This window comes from Scyliorhinus canicula, chromosome 19 (genome assembly GCF_902713615.1).
Source record: "Scyliorhinus canicula chromosome 19, sScyCan1.1, whole genome shotgun sequence".
NCBI classification, from domain to species: domain Eukaryota; kingdom Metazoa; phylum Chordata; class Chondrichthyes; order Carcharhiniformes; family Scyliorhinidae; genus Scyliorhinus; species Scyliorhinus canicula.
The window spans coordinates 1,332,292-1,347,837 of record NC_052164.1 but is presented as its reverse complement, the minus strand read 5'-3'; the positions used below and the strand labels follow the sequence as shown (position 1 = coordinate 1,347,837).

Below are 15,546 nucleotides of genomic sequence, written 5' to 3'. Positions count from 1 at the left end.
AGAGGGTCAGTACTGAGGGAGGGCCACACTGTCAGAGGGTCAGTACTGAGGGAGTGCTGCACTGTCAGAGGATCAGTACTGAGGGAGTGCTGCACTGTCAGAGGGTCATTACTGAGGGAGTGCCGCACTGTCAGAGGGTCAGTACTGAGGGAGTGCGCACTGTCAGAGGGTCAGTACTGAGGGAGTGCTGCACTGTCAGAGGGTCAGTACTGAGTTGGCTGCACAGTGACCCGGGAGGCGGAGTTGGGTGTGAGTTGTTGTTCTCTCCGAGTCGGCGTCGCTGTTCCTGAGTGACTGATCCTGATTAATATTAGTTGTGCCTCTCAGACCAGTCATTAATCTGACCAGGAACAAAATCCAGATTGTGGGTAATCCACCGGACAGCTGGGGCAGTTTGAACTTTAAGTGTTGACATGGGGAAATCATTGGGGGTACGTCACCATTTCTGCTGTAAGCTGTGAGAGTGGATTTAGACAATGATAACATTGCCGAAAATAGCCCGGTCTGTGTATAAAGCCCAGGTTCTCCCCACACACACACACAGCCTGTGGAGCCCGGAACCGAGACGTGGAGCCCTGACTGCTATGGACATGTCTCCCACTGCCACACTCAGCTGCTTAGTGAATGAGGAGGACGGACACAGGAGACAGCTTTACTCAGCACAATGGGAGGATCAAATCATCAGGACGCGACCTCAGGATGGGTAAGTTTACATCAAAACTGTGCTGATCAGTGGCTCAGAGAGCGAGGGTTTGGTGGAGGAGTGCCCAGGTCAGCACTGGGGGAATAGCAAATAGCACACCGTAAAATCTGGGACAGTGACTCAGTAACAGGGATGTGGAGATACCTGGGGTGGACTGGGGTGGGCACAGCAAGAAGTCTAAACACCAGGTTAAAGTCCAACAGGTTTGTTTGGAATCACTAGCTTTCAGAGCGCAGCTCCTCCCTCAGGTGAATGAAGAGGTGGGTCCCAGAAACATACAAGTAATAGTAACAGGGGAGGGAGACAGAGAGAGAGAGAGTGACAGAGAGAGAGACAGAGAGAGAGAGACAGAGAGAGAGTGACAGAGAGAGAGTGACAGAGAGAGAGAGAGAGAGATGGAGATAGAGATAGAAACAAAGAGAGACTGAGAAAAAGAGAAAGAGAGACAGAAATAGAGAGATAGAGACGGAGACAGAAATGGGGAGAGAAATAGAGAGAGGAGAGAGAGAGAGAAATAGAGAAAGAGCAATCGAGCAGGGCAGAGCAAAATAGTGGGACCGAGAAATAGAGAGAGAAATGCAGACAGGGAGGGTCACAATGATAGTCAGGTAGAGAGAGAGGTGATAGAGGGAGAGACACAGAAAGGTTCAGACAGAGACTTTGAGAAAAGGATTGTTAATGAAGGGAATATTAATGAGGATCCGGGTCAATCTGGATACTTTACCTGAATGCTCGTAGTATTCGGAATAAAGTAAATGAGTTGATGGCGCAAATCATCGTGAATGACTATGATTTAGTGGCCATTACTGAAACATGGTTAAAGGATGGTCACGACTGGGAGTTAAATATCCGAGGGTATCAAACTATTCGGAAGGACAGAGTGGATGGTAAGGGAGGTGGTGTAGCTCTGTTATTTAAGGATGAAATCCGGGCAATAGTAAGGGATGATATCGGTGCTATGGAGGATAAGGTTGAATCCATTTGGGTGGAAATCAGGAATAGTAAGGCGAAAAAGTCACTGATAGGAGTAGTCTATCGGCCACCAAATAGTAACGTTATGGTGGGGCAGGCAATAAACAAAGAGATAACTGATGCATGTAGAAATGGTACAGCAGTTATCATGGGGGATTTTAATCTACATGTCGATTGGTTTAACCAGGTCGGTCAAGGCAACCGTGAGGAGGAGTTTATAGAATGTATCCGCGATAGTTTCCTAGAACAGTATGTAATGGAACCTACGAGGGAACAAGCGGTCCTAGATCTTGTCCTGTGTAATGAGACAGAATTGATTCATGATCTCATAGTTAGGGATCCTCTCGGAAGGAGCGATCACAATATGGTGGAATTTAAAATACAGATGGAGGGTGAGAAGGTAAAATCAAATACTAGTGTTTTGTGTTTAAACAAAGGAGATTACAATGGGATGAGAGAAGAACTAGCTAAGGTAGACTGGGAGCAAAGACTTTATGGTGGAACAGTTGAGGAACAGTGGAGAACCTTCCAAGTGATTTTTCACAGTGCTCAGCAAAGGTTTATACCCACAAAAAGGAAGGACGGTAGAAAGAGGGATAATCGACTGTGAATATCTATGGAAATAAGGGAGAGTATCAAATTGAAGGAAAGAGCATACAAAGTGTCAAAGATTGGTGGGAGACTAGAGGACTGGGAAATATTTAAGGGGCAACAGAAAGCTACTAAAAAAGCTATAAAGACGAGTAAGATAGAGTATGAAAGTAAACTTGCTCAGAATATAAATGCAGACAGCAAAAAGTTTTACAAATATATAAAGCAAAAAAGAGTGGCTAAGGTAAATATTGGTCCTTTAGAGGATGAGAAGGGAGTTTTAATAATGGGAGATGAGGAAATGGCTGAGGAACTGAACAGATTTTTTGGGTCGGTCTTCACAGTGGAAGACACAAATAACATGCCAGTGACTGATAGAAATGAGGCTACGACAGGTGAGGACCTTGAGAGGATTGTTATCACTAAGGAGGTAGTGATGGGCAAGCTAATGGGGCTAAAGGTAGACAAGTCTCCTGGCCCTGATGGAATGCATCCCAGAGTGCTAAAAGAGATGGCTCGGGAAATTGCAGACGCACTAGTGATGATTTACCAAAATTCACTAGACTCTGGGGTGGTCCCGGTGAATTGGAAATTAGCAAACGTGACACCACTGTTTAAAAAAGGAGGTAGGCAGAAAGCAGGAAATTATAGGCCAGTGAGCTTAACTTCGGTATAAGGGAAGATGCTGGAATCTATCATCAAGGAAGAAATAGCGAGGCATCTGGATAGAAATTGTCCCATTGGGCAGACGCAGCATGGGTTCATAAAGGGCAGGTCGTGCCTAACTAATTTAGTGGAATTTTTTGAGGACATTACCAGTGCAGTGGATAATGGGGAGCCAATGGATGTGGTATATCTGGATTTCCAGAAAGCTTTTGACAAGGTGCCACACAAAAGGCTGCTGCATAAGATAAAGATGCATGGCATTAAGGGTAAAGTAGTAGCATGGATAGAGGATTGGTTAATTAATAGAAAGCAAAGAGTTGGGATTAATGGGTGTTTCTCTGGTTGGCAATCAGTAGCTAGTGGTGTCCCTCAGGGATCCGTGTTGGGCCCACAATTGTTCACAATTTACATAGATGATTTGGAGTTGGGGACCAAGGGCAATGTGTCCAAGTTTGCAGATGACACTAAGATGAGTGGTAAAGCGAAAAGTGCAGAGGATACTGGAAGTCTGCAGAGGGATTTGGATAGGTTAAGTGAATGGGCTAGGGTCTGGCAAATGGAATACAATGTTGACAAATGTGAGGTTATCCATTTTGGTAGGAATAACAGCAAACGGGATTATTATTTAAACAATAAAATATTAAAGCATGCCGCTGTGCAGAGAGACCTGGGTGTGCTAGTGCATGAGTCACAGAAAGTTGGTTTACAGGTGCAACTGGTGATTAAGAAGGCTAATGGAATTTTGTCCTTCATTGCTAGAGGGATGGAGTTTAAGACTAGGGAGGTTATGCTGCAACTGTATAAGGTGTTAGTGAGGCCACACCTGGAGTATTGTGTTCAGTTTTGGTCTCCTTACTTGAGAAAGGATGTACTGGCACTGGAGGGTGTGCAGAGGAGATTCACGAGGTTAATCCCAGAGCTGAAGGGGTTGGATTACGAGGAGAGGTTGAGTAGACTGGGACTGTACTCATTGGAATTTAGAAGGATGAGGGGGGATCTTAAAGAAACATTTAAAATTATGAAGGGAATAGATAGGATAGATGCGGGCAGGTTGTTTCCACTGGCGGGTGAAAGCAGAACCAGGGGACATAGCCTCAAAATAAGGGGAAGTAGATTTAGGACTGAGTTTAGGAGGAACTTCTTCACCCAAAGGGTTGTGAATCTATGGAATTCCTTGCCCAGTGAAGCAGTTGAGGCTCCTTCATTACATGTTTTTGAGGTAAAGATAGATAGTTTTTTGAAGAATAAAGGGATTAAGGGTTATGGTGTTCGGGCCGGAAAGTGGAGCTGAGTCCACAAAAGATCAGCCATGATCTCATTGAATGGCGGAGCAGGCTCGAGGGGCCAGATGGCCACTCCTGCTCCTAGTTCTTATGTTCTTATGTTAATCTACCTCTTGCTTTTTGTGGCAGATGCGTTTTAGATGAGGTGAATAATGTCCGGAAGGAGAGTTACAACAGGAAATATCAGGTGACCCACCTGGTGCAGAGGAGCCCCAACAATATCATGAGGATGGGCCGCCTGGGCGAGGAGCTTACTGAGTACCACCTGCCCTATCGCAATCTGCTTCCCCTGCCAATCTTCAAACCCACTCACATCAGCAGTAAAGTGGAGCGGGCAATGACTCCGCCAGAGCTGAGTGGCATCATGGAGTTGGAACGGGCTCTGGGCTTGAGCGGGAGCTGTCAGGGCAAGAGAGACATCTCTGAGATCACCAGAGAACTTCCTCCAGTTGTACAGCCTGTCAGACTGGACGGCAAGAAAGCGGGCATGATTCAAAGATCCCTATCAAGATCCACGTCCCAGGAGGCTCAGAGAGGCTGAAAGATGCTGAGAGAGGCTGAGAGAGGCTGAGGGGAAAGGACTGAATGTGTTGGATAATGTATAGTGGGAGTAGATTTTGTCAAATTGGGAATGATGGCGTGCGAGGCAAGGCTGCAAGTGAAGGAAAAGGACAGATTAAACTGGAAACTCAGAGATGATAGAAAATGTACTTTAGGCACTAAAGCGACAAGATTGTATTTAAGTAGATGTTTCATGACTTATTTTTGTAATTATTCACTGGAAAGTTTCATTTTATTTTTAATAAACGCAATGTTTGTCTAACTTTCTGTTGTCTAACATAGAACATAGAAAAATACAGCACAGAACAGGCCGTTCAGCCCACAATGCTGTGCCGAACTTTTGTCCTAGATTAAGAACAAATTAATCTACACCCCATCATTCTACCCTAATCCATGTACCTATCCAATTGCTGCTTGAAGGTCCCTAATGTTTCCGACTCAACTACTTCCACAGGCAGTGCATTCCATGCCCCCACTACTCTCTGGGTAAAGAACCTACCTCTGACATCCCCCCTATATCTTCCACCATTCACCTTAAATTTATGTTCCCTTGTAATGGTTTGTTCTACCCAGGGAAAAAGTCTCTGATTGTCTACTCTATCTATTCCCCTGATCATCTTATAAACCTCTATCAAGTTGCCCCTCATCCTTCTCCATTCTAATGAGAAAAGGCCTAGCACCCTCAACCTTTCCTCGTAGGACCTACTCTCCATTCCAGGCAACATCCTGGTAAATCTCCTTTGCACCTTTTCCAAAGCTTCCACATCCTTCCTAAAATGAGGTGACCAGAACTGCACACAGTACTCCAAATGTGGCCTGACCAAGGTTTTGTACAGTTGCATCATCACCTCACGGCTCTTAAATTCAATCCCTCTGCTAATGAACGCTAGCACACCATAGGACTTCTTCACAGCTCTATCCACTTGAGTGGCAACTTTCAAAGATCTATGAACATAGACCCCAAGATCTCTCTGCTCCTCCACATTGCCAAGAACCCTACCGTTAACCCTGTATTCCGCATTCATATTTGTCTTTCCAAAATGGACAACCTCACAATTTTCAGGGTTAAACTCCATCTGCCACTTCTCAGCCCAGCTCTGCATCCTATCTATGCCTCTTGTAGCCGACAACAGCCCTCCTCACTATCCACAACTCCACCAATCTTCGTATCATCTGCAAATTTACTGACCCACCCTTCAACTCCCTCATCCAAGTCATTTATGAAAATCACAAACAGCAGAGGACCCAGAACTGATCCCTGCGGTACGCCACTGGTAACTGGGCTCCAGGCTGAATATTTGCCATCCACCACCACTCTCTGACTTCTATCGGTTAGCCAGTTTGTTATCCAAATGGCCAAATTTCCCACTATCCCATGCCTCCTTACTTTCTGCATAAGCCTACCATGGGGAACCTTATCAAATGCCTTACTAAAATCTACGTACACCACATCCATTGCTTTACCTTCATCCACATGCTTGGTCACCTCCTCAAAGAATTCAAAAAGACTTGTGAGACAAGATCTGCCCCTCACAAATCCGTGCTGACTATCCCTAATCAAGCAGTGTCCTTCCAGATGCTCAGAAATCCTATCCCTCAGTACCCTTTCCATTACTTTGCCTCCCACCGAATAAGACTAACTGGCCTGTAATTCCTAGGGTTATCCCTATTCCCTCTTTTGAACAGGGGCACGACATTCGCCACTCTCCAATCCTCTGGTACCACCCCTGTTGACAGCGAGGACGAAAAGATCATTGCCAACGGCTCTGCAATTTCATTTCTTGCTTCCCATAGAATCCTTGGATATATCCCGTCAGGCCCGGGGGACTTGTTTATCCTCAAGTTTTTCAAAACGCGCAACACATCTTCCTTCCTAACAAGTATCTTCTTGAGCTTACCAGTCTGCTTCACGCTGTCCTCTCCAACAATATGGCCCCTCTCATTCGTAAATACTGAAGAATTAGATAGAATTTACAGTGCAGAAGGAGGCCATTCGGCCCATCGAACCTGCACCGGCTCTTGGAAGGAGTACCCCACCCAAGGTCAACACCTCCACCCTATCCCCATAACCCAGTAACCCCACCCAACACTAAGGGCAATTTTGGCCACTTAAGGCAATTTAGTGGCCAATACTCGTTCACAACCTCTCCTATCTCTTCTGACTCAATACACAATCTCCCGCTACTGTCCTTGATCGGACCGACCCTCGCTCTAGTCATTCTCATATTTCTCACATATGTGTAAAAGGCCTTGGGGTTTTCCTTGATCCTACCCGCCAAAGATTTTTCATGCCCTCTCTTAGCTCTCCTAATCCCTTTCTTCAGTTCCCTCCTGGCTATCTTGTATCCCTCCAGCGCCCTGTCTGAGCCTTGTTTCCTCAGCCTTACATAAGTCTCCTTCTTCCTCTTAACAAGACATTCAACCTCTCTTGTCAACCATGGTTTCCTCACTCGACCATCTCTTCCCTGCCTGACAGGGACATACATATCAAGGACACGCAGTACCTGTTCCTTGAACAAGTTCCACATTTCAATTGTGTCCTTCCCTGACAGCCTATGTTCCCAACTTATGCACTTCAATTCTTGTCTGACAGCATTGTATTTACCCTTCCCCCAATTGTAAACCTTGCCCTGTTGCTCGCACCTATCCCTCTCCATTACTAAAGTGAGTCACAGAATTATGGTCACTATCTCCAAAATGCTCCCCCACTAACAAATCTATCACTTGCCCTGGTTCATTACCAAGTACCAAATCCAATGTGGCCTCCCTTGTGAAGAAATGGACATCCTAGAAATGGGCTTTGCTGAGAGAAAGGTTGTGTGGTATACCTTATTAAAGCGACCTCTCTTGAGTAATATAACCAGATTTTTATAGTTATAACATCTACAAAGGAGTGTTATCCAGAAGGTGTTTATTTGTGAGTCTGACCAAGTAGGAACTTATTTTCGGGGGGGGGGGGGGGAGTGGTATGTTTTATAAGAATAATTTTAACTGTAATTATAATCTTGTATGTTTAAATTTTCCTTTTCTTGTTAATAAACCTATTACTTTTGTTTTAAAATCTCAAAAATGTTATTTCTCGTTTGATTGATTGGCTGGTGGCCAATAAATTGGTCCAAAAGGCTGTGCTGTGTCCGGTAACAGTTGGTGATTAGATATTATTTCACTGGTATGCTTTACTGAATCTTGGCAGCCCAGGGAAAGGTCCTGCTATCCTCTCCCTCCATTTTCCTCCACGAAGGCACTGTTTCTGAACTGGAATATAGCCTGGATGACTCTATTTACAGGAGGACCATTACAGGCTGTGCAAGTAAATTCCTGAACTTGCTCTATCTCTGCAGAAGGTGTGAGAGCTGTGTTCTTGAAACTACCAAAGCCAAGTTATGAAAAGAAAGTAAAGTTTGAACACATGTAAGAGGCTTCGTCAAAAAAGCTGAGTAATGCATCTCTAAACTACAGAGAGCCTGAATGAATTAATCTAAAGAGCAAGCTTTCACAGGCTGTAAACCAGATACTTTAATCTGCAAGCATGCTGGGAAGAAAAGTGTGCTAAATATCATCATCTGACCCAAAGACTTTTCCTTCCTTTCTCTTATCATTATTATCCTTTTCTGTCCCTCCGTGTTTGTCTGTCTTGTGTGTGTGTGTGGGGGGGGGGGGGGGGGGGGGGGGGGGTGGGGGGGGGGGGGGGGGGGGGGAGAGTTAAATTAGGTATTAGCAAATAGTTAGTTAGTTGTATTTACTGGATATTTAATGACAGTTCTTGTTATCAATAAAGAGTAATTTTGTTTACATTTACAAACCCGGTGACTGTAATTATTGGGCAACTAAGGGTTAAAGACTTTGGGTATTTGCTGTTTAATTCACTTGTGTTGTGACTCCAGGTTACATGGGGTTGGAATTGCCCACGCACTAGCACAGGGTGTCGTAACAACCTAAAGTAGCAGACACAGCTCATAGTGCAAGACCAACCCAGGGAACAAGGGAGGTCCCCGGCATCACATATTTCACTCTTCAACCAATATGATTCACTCCACGTGATATCAAGAAATGGCTGAAGGCACTGGATATTGCAAAGGCTGTGGGTCCTGACAATATCCCGGCAATAGTACTGAAGACTTGTGCTCCAGAACCGTCCACGCCCCCCTAGCCAAGCTGTTCCAGTACAGCGACAACACTGGCATCTACCCGGCAATGTGGAAAATTGCCCAGGTATGTCCTGTACACAGGAAACAGGACAAATCCAATCCAGCCAATTACCGCCCTATCGGTCAACTCTCCATCATCAGCAAAGTGATGGACGGAGTCATCAACAGCGCTATCAAGCAGCACTTACTCAGCAACAACCTGCTCACGGACACTCAGTTTGGGTTCCACCAGGGTCATTCTCCTGACCTCATTACAGCCTTGGTTCAAACATGGACAATAAAGCTCAATGCCAGAGGTGAGGTGAGAGTGACTGCCCTCCACACCAAGGCAGCATTTGACTGAGTGTGGCATCAAGGAGCCCGAGCTAAACTGGAGTCAATGGGAATCAGGGGGAAATATCTCCATTGGTTGGAGTAATTCCCGGCACAAAGGAAGATGGTTGTGGTGGTTGGAGGTCAATTATCTCAGCTCCAGAACATCTCTGCAGGAGTTCCTCAGGGTAGTGTCCTAGGCCCAACCATCTTCAGCTGCTTCATCAATGACCTCTCTTCCATCATAAGGTCAGAATTGGGGTTGTTTGCATATGACTGTACAATGTTCAGACCATTCGCACCTCCTCAGATAATGAGCACGCATGAGTACGACCTCAACCGGGACATAGATTCATGTCTCACTACATTCACCCCCCGCACCATCTGGCCTGGGCTTGTGAAATCCTATAAACTATCCTGCTTTCAGACAATTCACACCTCTTTAACCTGAGTTAATCCCTCTCTCCAGTCGCACCGTCTGGCCCTGTAAAGACTTAATTACCTGTAAAACTCTGCAGTGACGTTACTGTGAAAATCCCCGAGTAGCCAAACTCCGGCGCCTGTTCAGGTTCGCTGAGGGAGAATTCAGAATGGCCAATTCACCATCCTTCCCAACCACTGACTCCATCTACACCTCCCGCTGCCTGGGGAAAGCAGGCAGCATAATCAAAGACCCCTCCCACCCGGCTTACTCACTCTTCCAACTTCTTCCATCGGGCAGGAGATACAGCAGTCTGAGAACACGCATGAACTCAAAAACAGCTTCTTCCGACACTCCGAAAACTGCCACTTCTGGACTCAGGGCCACCGTCACCCTCAGCACCTCAGAAATCACGTCAGCGAACCTCTGCCAGAATCCCTCCAGCTTCAGACAGGCCCAAAACATGTGGACATGATTCATGGGCCCACCTGTGAACCGCCCACACCTATCTTCACCCCTCGAAAAACATACTTGTGCTGACCACCGCCATATACGCCCTGTGGACCACCTTGAACTCAATAAGGTTAAGCCTCGCACAAAAAGAGGATGATTTCACCCTCTTCAGAACCTCCTCCCACAGCCCAACCTCCAACTCCCTTCCAATCCCTTCCTCCCACTTACGCTAACTATTCCTATCGAGGGTCCTCCCAATCCTTAACTCTTTATAGGTTTCTGACACCCTCTCCCACCCCCATTTTTGACACCAACTTGTCCTGTAGCCCCGGGGAGGCAGGATGAGAAAGGACGGCACCTGCTTCCCAATATAACCCTTCATCTACAAAAACCGGAAGCCACTCCTCCTGGGAAGCTCAAATTCCTCTAACAAGCCCTCCAAGCTCAGATTCTTTAATATTAATGCAAAGATACCTCAACACAAGCTCTTAAAACCGTTACTCAACAGATATACAATATATACCAATTTCATACATTCGTCAGACTTTCAATCACCTTATTTACCTTCAGAAACCTTCAGGGTTTCCATTCCAAAGTCTCTCTGTTCCTCAGCATTTCTCAGTATTTTACCATTCATTGTCTATTGCCAGTCCTTCTCCAAATGCATTGCCTCACACTTTGAGAATTCATTCCACACATTGCATTTTTCTGACTACCTGCTAAGTTTACAAATATCTTCCTATAGTCAATAGCTTTCTTCGGTATTGACATCATGGCCAATTTTTGCATCTATATAGTATATATAATGCTGAGCACTCTGGCCCCCCCACTACCGACAGCCTTCCAGTTACACAAACACAATCCTCCGCAGCCTTGCATTCCGTGGGCTTCTGCGGTGTAAACATTGGAGCCACATTCCCTACATCACAACAAGTGGGGGAGTGGGTGGGGTAGAAACAGCCATGGGGGCGGGGGTCCCAAAACGTCATTCACTCCAGCGGGATTTCTCCAATCGACTGTCCTCACCCCACGCCAATGTCGAACCAGGAAACCTCAGTGTAAAAGTCAGGATCACAATTTGCATCAATTTAAATATTATCAAATATTATTTAAATATATCAGAGCCTTGATGTGAATCACAAAAAATCCTTCATGAGGTGCACCTGGTGAGCAGAACCCAGCAGAGGTGCCCAGGTATAGAGTTCCCATGAGGGAGAGGGTCCTGCCCGGCGGGTATCCTGTCTCTGCCCCCTGGCAGTGGGGTGGGGGTCTCCATTTGTGGTTTGTTTAAATTCATCCACCTGTCCCTTCCAGGATCACCCCCCCTGCCCATCCCAGCAACCCCCCTGCCCATCCCAGCGTCACCCCCCCTGCCCCTCCCAGCGTCACCCCCCTGCCCATCCCAGCGTCACCCCCCTGCCCCTTCCAGCATCACCCCCTGCCCCTCCCAGCGTCACCCCCCTGCCCATCCCAGCGTCACCCCCCTGCCCCTCCCAGCGTCACCCCCCCTGCCCCTTCCAGCATCACCCCCTGCCCCTCCCAGCGTCACCCCCCTGCCCATCCCAGCGTCACCCCCCTGCCCCTTCCAGCATCACCCCCTGCCCCTCCCAGCATCACCCCCCTGCCGCTCCCAGCGTCACCCCTGCCCCTCCCAGCGTCACCCCCCCTGCCCCTCCCAGCGTCACCCCACTGCCCCTCCCAGCGTCACCCCCTGCCCCTCCCAGCATCACCCCCTGCCCCTTCCAGCCTTGCCCCCTGCCCCTCCCAGTGTCACCCCCTGCCCCTCCCAGCGTCGCCCCCCTGCCCCTCCCAGCGTCGCCCCCCTGCCCCTCCCAGCATCGCCCCACTGCCCCTCCCAGCGTCACCCCCCTGCCCCTCCCAGCGCACTCCCCTGCCCATCCCAGCACCACCCCCCTGCCCCTCGCAGCGTCACCCCCTGCCCCTCCCAGCGTCGCCCCCCTGCCCCTCCCAGCGTCGCCCCTCTACCCCTCCCACTGCGCCCCCTGCCCCTCGCAGCGTCACCCCCTGCCCCTCCCAGCGTCGCCCCCCTGCCCCTCCCAGCGTCGCCCCCTGCCCCTCCCAGCGTCACCCCCCCTGCCCCTCCCAGCGTCACCCCCCCTGCCCCTCCCAGCGTCGCCCCCCTGCCCATCCCAGCGTCGCCCCACTGCCCCTCCCAGCGTCACCCCCCTGCCCCTCCCAGCGCACTCCCCTGCCCATCCCAGCACCACCCCCCTGCCCCTCGCAGCGTCACCCCCTGCCCCTCCCAGCGTCGCCCCCTGCCCCTCCCAGCGTCACCCCCCTGCCCCTCCCAGCATCACCCCCTGCCCCTCGCAGCGTCACCCCCTGCCCCTCCCAGCGTCGCCCCCTGCCCCTCCCAGCGTCACCCCCCTGCCCCTCCCAGCGCACCCCCCTGCCCATCCCAGCGTCACCCCCTGCCCCTCCCAGCGCACCCCCCTGCCCATCCCAGCGTCACCCCCTGCCCATCCCAGCACCACCCCCTGCCCCTCCCAGCGTCGCCCCACTGCCCCTCCCAGAGTCACCCCTGCCCCTCCCAGCGTCACCCCCTGCCCCTCCCAGCGTCGCCCCCCCTGCCCCTCCCAGGGTCACCCACTGCCCCTCCCAGAGTCACCCCTGCCCCTCCCAGCATCACCCACTGCCCCTCCCAGCATCACCCCTTGCCCCTCCCAGCATCACCCCCTGCCCCTCCCAGCGTCACCCCCTGCCCATCCCAGCATCACCCCCTGCCCCTCCCAGCGTTCCCCCTGCCCCTCTCAGCGTCACCCCACTGCCCCTCTCAGCATCACACCCCCTGCCCCGCCCAGTGTTGCCCCCCTGCCCCTCCCAGCGTCACCCCCTGCCCCTCCCAGCATCACCCCCTGCCCCGCCCAGCATCACCCCCTGCCCCTCCCAGCGTCACCCCCCTGCCCCTCCCAGCGTCACCCCCCTGCCCCTCCCAGCGCGCCCCCCCGCCCCTCCCAGCATCACCCCCTGCCCCTCCCAGCTTCACCCCCCTGCCCCTCGCAGCGTCACCCCCCCTGCCCCTCGCAGCGTCGCCCCCCTGCCCCTCCCAGCGTCAACCCCCTGCCCCTCCCAGCGTCACCCCCTGCCCCTCCCAGCGTCACCCCCCTGCCCCTCCCAGCACCACCCCCTGCCCCTCCCAGCGTCACCCCCCCTGCCCCTCCCAGCATCAACCCCTGCCCCTCCCAGCACCACCCCCTGCCCCTCCCAGCGTCATCCCCCTGCCCCTCCCAGCGTCACCCCCCTGCCCCTCGCAGCGTCGCCCCCCTGCCCCTCCCAGCGTCGCCCCCCTGCCCCTCCCAGCGTCACCCCCCTGCCCCTCCCAGCATCACCCCCCTGCCCCTCCCAGCTTCACCCCCTGCCCCTCCCAGTGTCACCCCCTGCCCCTCCCAGCGTCAACCCCCTGCCCCTCCCAGCGTCACCCCCTGCCCCTCCCAGCGTCACCCCCCTGCCCCTCCCAGCAATCACCCCCTGCCCCTCCCAGCACCACCCCCTGCCCCTCCCAGCATCAACCCCTGCCCCCCCCAGCACCACCCCCTGCCCCTCCCAGCGTCATCCCCCTGCCCCTCCCAGCGTCACCCCCTGCCCCTCCCAGCATCACCCCCTGCCCCTCCCAGCGTCACCCCCTGCCCCTCCCAGTGTCACCCCCCTGCCCTGCCCAGCATCACTCCCCTGCCCCTTCCAGCCTTGCCCCCTGCCCCCTGCCCCTCCCAGCGTCGCCCCCCTGCCCCTCCCAGAGTCGCCCCCCTGCCCCTCCCAGCATCACCCCCCTGCCCCTCCCAGCGTCACCCCACTTCCCCTCCCAGCGTCACCCCCCTGCCCCTCCCAGCGTCAACCCTCTGCCCCTCCCAGCACCACCCCCTGCCCCTCCCAGCGTCACCCCTGCCCCTTCCAGCGTCACCCCCTGCCCCGCCCAGTGTTGCTCCCCTGCCCCTCCCAGCGTCGCCCCCCTGCCCCTTCCAGCCTTGCCCCCTGCCCCCCCAGCATCACCCCCTGCCCCTCGCAGCATCGCCCCCCCTGCCCCTTCCAGCCTTGCCCCCTGCCCCTCCCAGCGTCGCCCCCCCTGCCCCTCCCAGCATCGCCCCCCCTGCCCCTCCCAGCGTCGCCCCCCTGCCCTTCCCAGCGCACCCCCCTGCCCATCCCAGCACAACCCCCTGCCCCTCCGAGTCACCCCTGCCCCTTCCAGCATCACCCCCTGCCCCTCCCAGCGTCACCCCCTGCCCCTCCCAGCGTCACCCCCCTGCCCCTCCCAGCGCACCCCCCTGCCCATCCCAGCACAACCCCCTGCCCCTCCGAGTCACCCCTGCCCCTTCCAGCATCACCCCCTGCCCCTCCCAGCGTCACACCCCCTGCCCCTCCCAGCATCACACCCCCTGCCCCGCCCAGCGTCACCCCCTGCCCCTCCCAGGATATCACCCCCTGCCCCTCCCAGGATATCACCCCCTGCCCCTCCCAGCATCACCCCCTGCCCCTCCCAGTGTCACCCCCTGCCCCTCCCAGCGTCACCCCCCTGCCCCTCCCAGCATCACCCCCCCGCCCCCCCCCCCCTCCCCCCCGCCCCCCCCCCGCCCCGCCCCGCCCCCCCCGCCCCCCCCCCGCCCCGCCCCCCCCGCCCCCCCCCGCCCCGCCCCCCCCACCCCTCGCCCGCCCCCCCCCCACCCCTCCCCCCCCCACCCCTCCCCCGCCCGCCCCCCACCCCTCCCCCCCCCACCCCTCCCCCGCCCGCCCCCCTCCCCCTCCCGCCCGCCCCCCCCCGCCCCTCCCCCGCCGCCCCCCCCCGCCCCTCCCCCGCCGCCCCCGCCCCCCCCCCACCCCCCCCCCCCGCCCCCCCCCCCCCACCCCCCCCCACCCCCCCGCCCCCCCCCCCCACCCCCCCCCACCCCCCCCGCCCCCCCCCCCCCCCACCCCCCCCGCCCCCCCCCCCACCCCCCCCGCCCCCCCCCCCGCCCCCACCCCCCCCCCCCCGCCCCCACCCCCCCCCCCCCCCGCCCCCACCCCCCCCCCACCGCCCCACCCCCGCCCCCCCCCGCCCCCCCGCCCCGCCCCCCCGCCCCCCCACCCCCCTTCCGCCCCTCCCCCGCCCCCCCGCCCCCCCTCCCCCCCCCGCCCCCCCTCCCCCCCCCCACCCCCTCCCCGCCCCCCCCCCTCCCCCGCCCCCCCCGCCCCCCCCCCCTCCCGCCCCCCCCCCCCCTCCCGCCCCCCCCCCCTCCCCCCCCCTCCCCCCTCCCGCCCCCCCCCCCCTCCCCCCCCCCCGCCGCCCCCGCCCCCCTCCCAGTTCCAAACTGTTTGCACTTAAACGGATAAAAATGAATCAATTCTTGTGCAGGAATGTCACAAATAGCAGAAACTAAAGATCAAACACTCCGGAATGAGACACCGTGCTTTCCCCGAGGATGTGAAATTTCTTTCCCCCACACT

At 54.3% G+C, this 15,546-nt stretch overlaps 1 protein-coding gene across 1 annotated transcript; it reads left to right on the top strand.

Annotated features, from left to right (window-relative positions):
- Positions 1-470: 470 nt before the first annotated feature.
- On the top strand, positions 471-5,038 carry LOC119954451 (telethonin-like). The gene is made up of 2 exons (XM_038779670.1): positions 471-703; positions 4,345-5,038. Exons 1-2 carry the CDS (start codon positions 477-479, stop codon positions 4,754-4,756), a joined length of 639 nt encoding a protein of 212 aa, XP_038635598.1. The 5' UTR covers positions 471-476; the 3' UTR covers positions 4,757-5,038.
- The last annotated feature ends 10,508 nt before the right edge of the window (positions 5,039-15,546 follow it).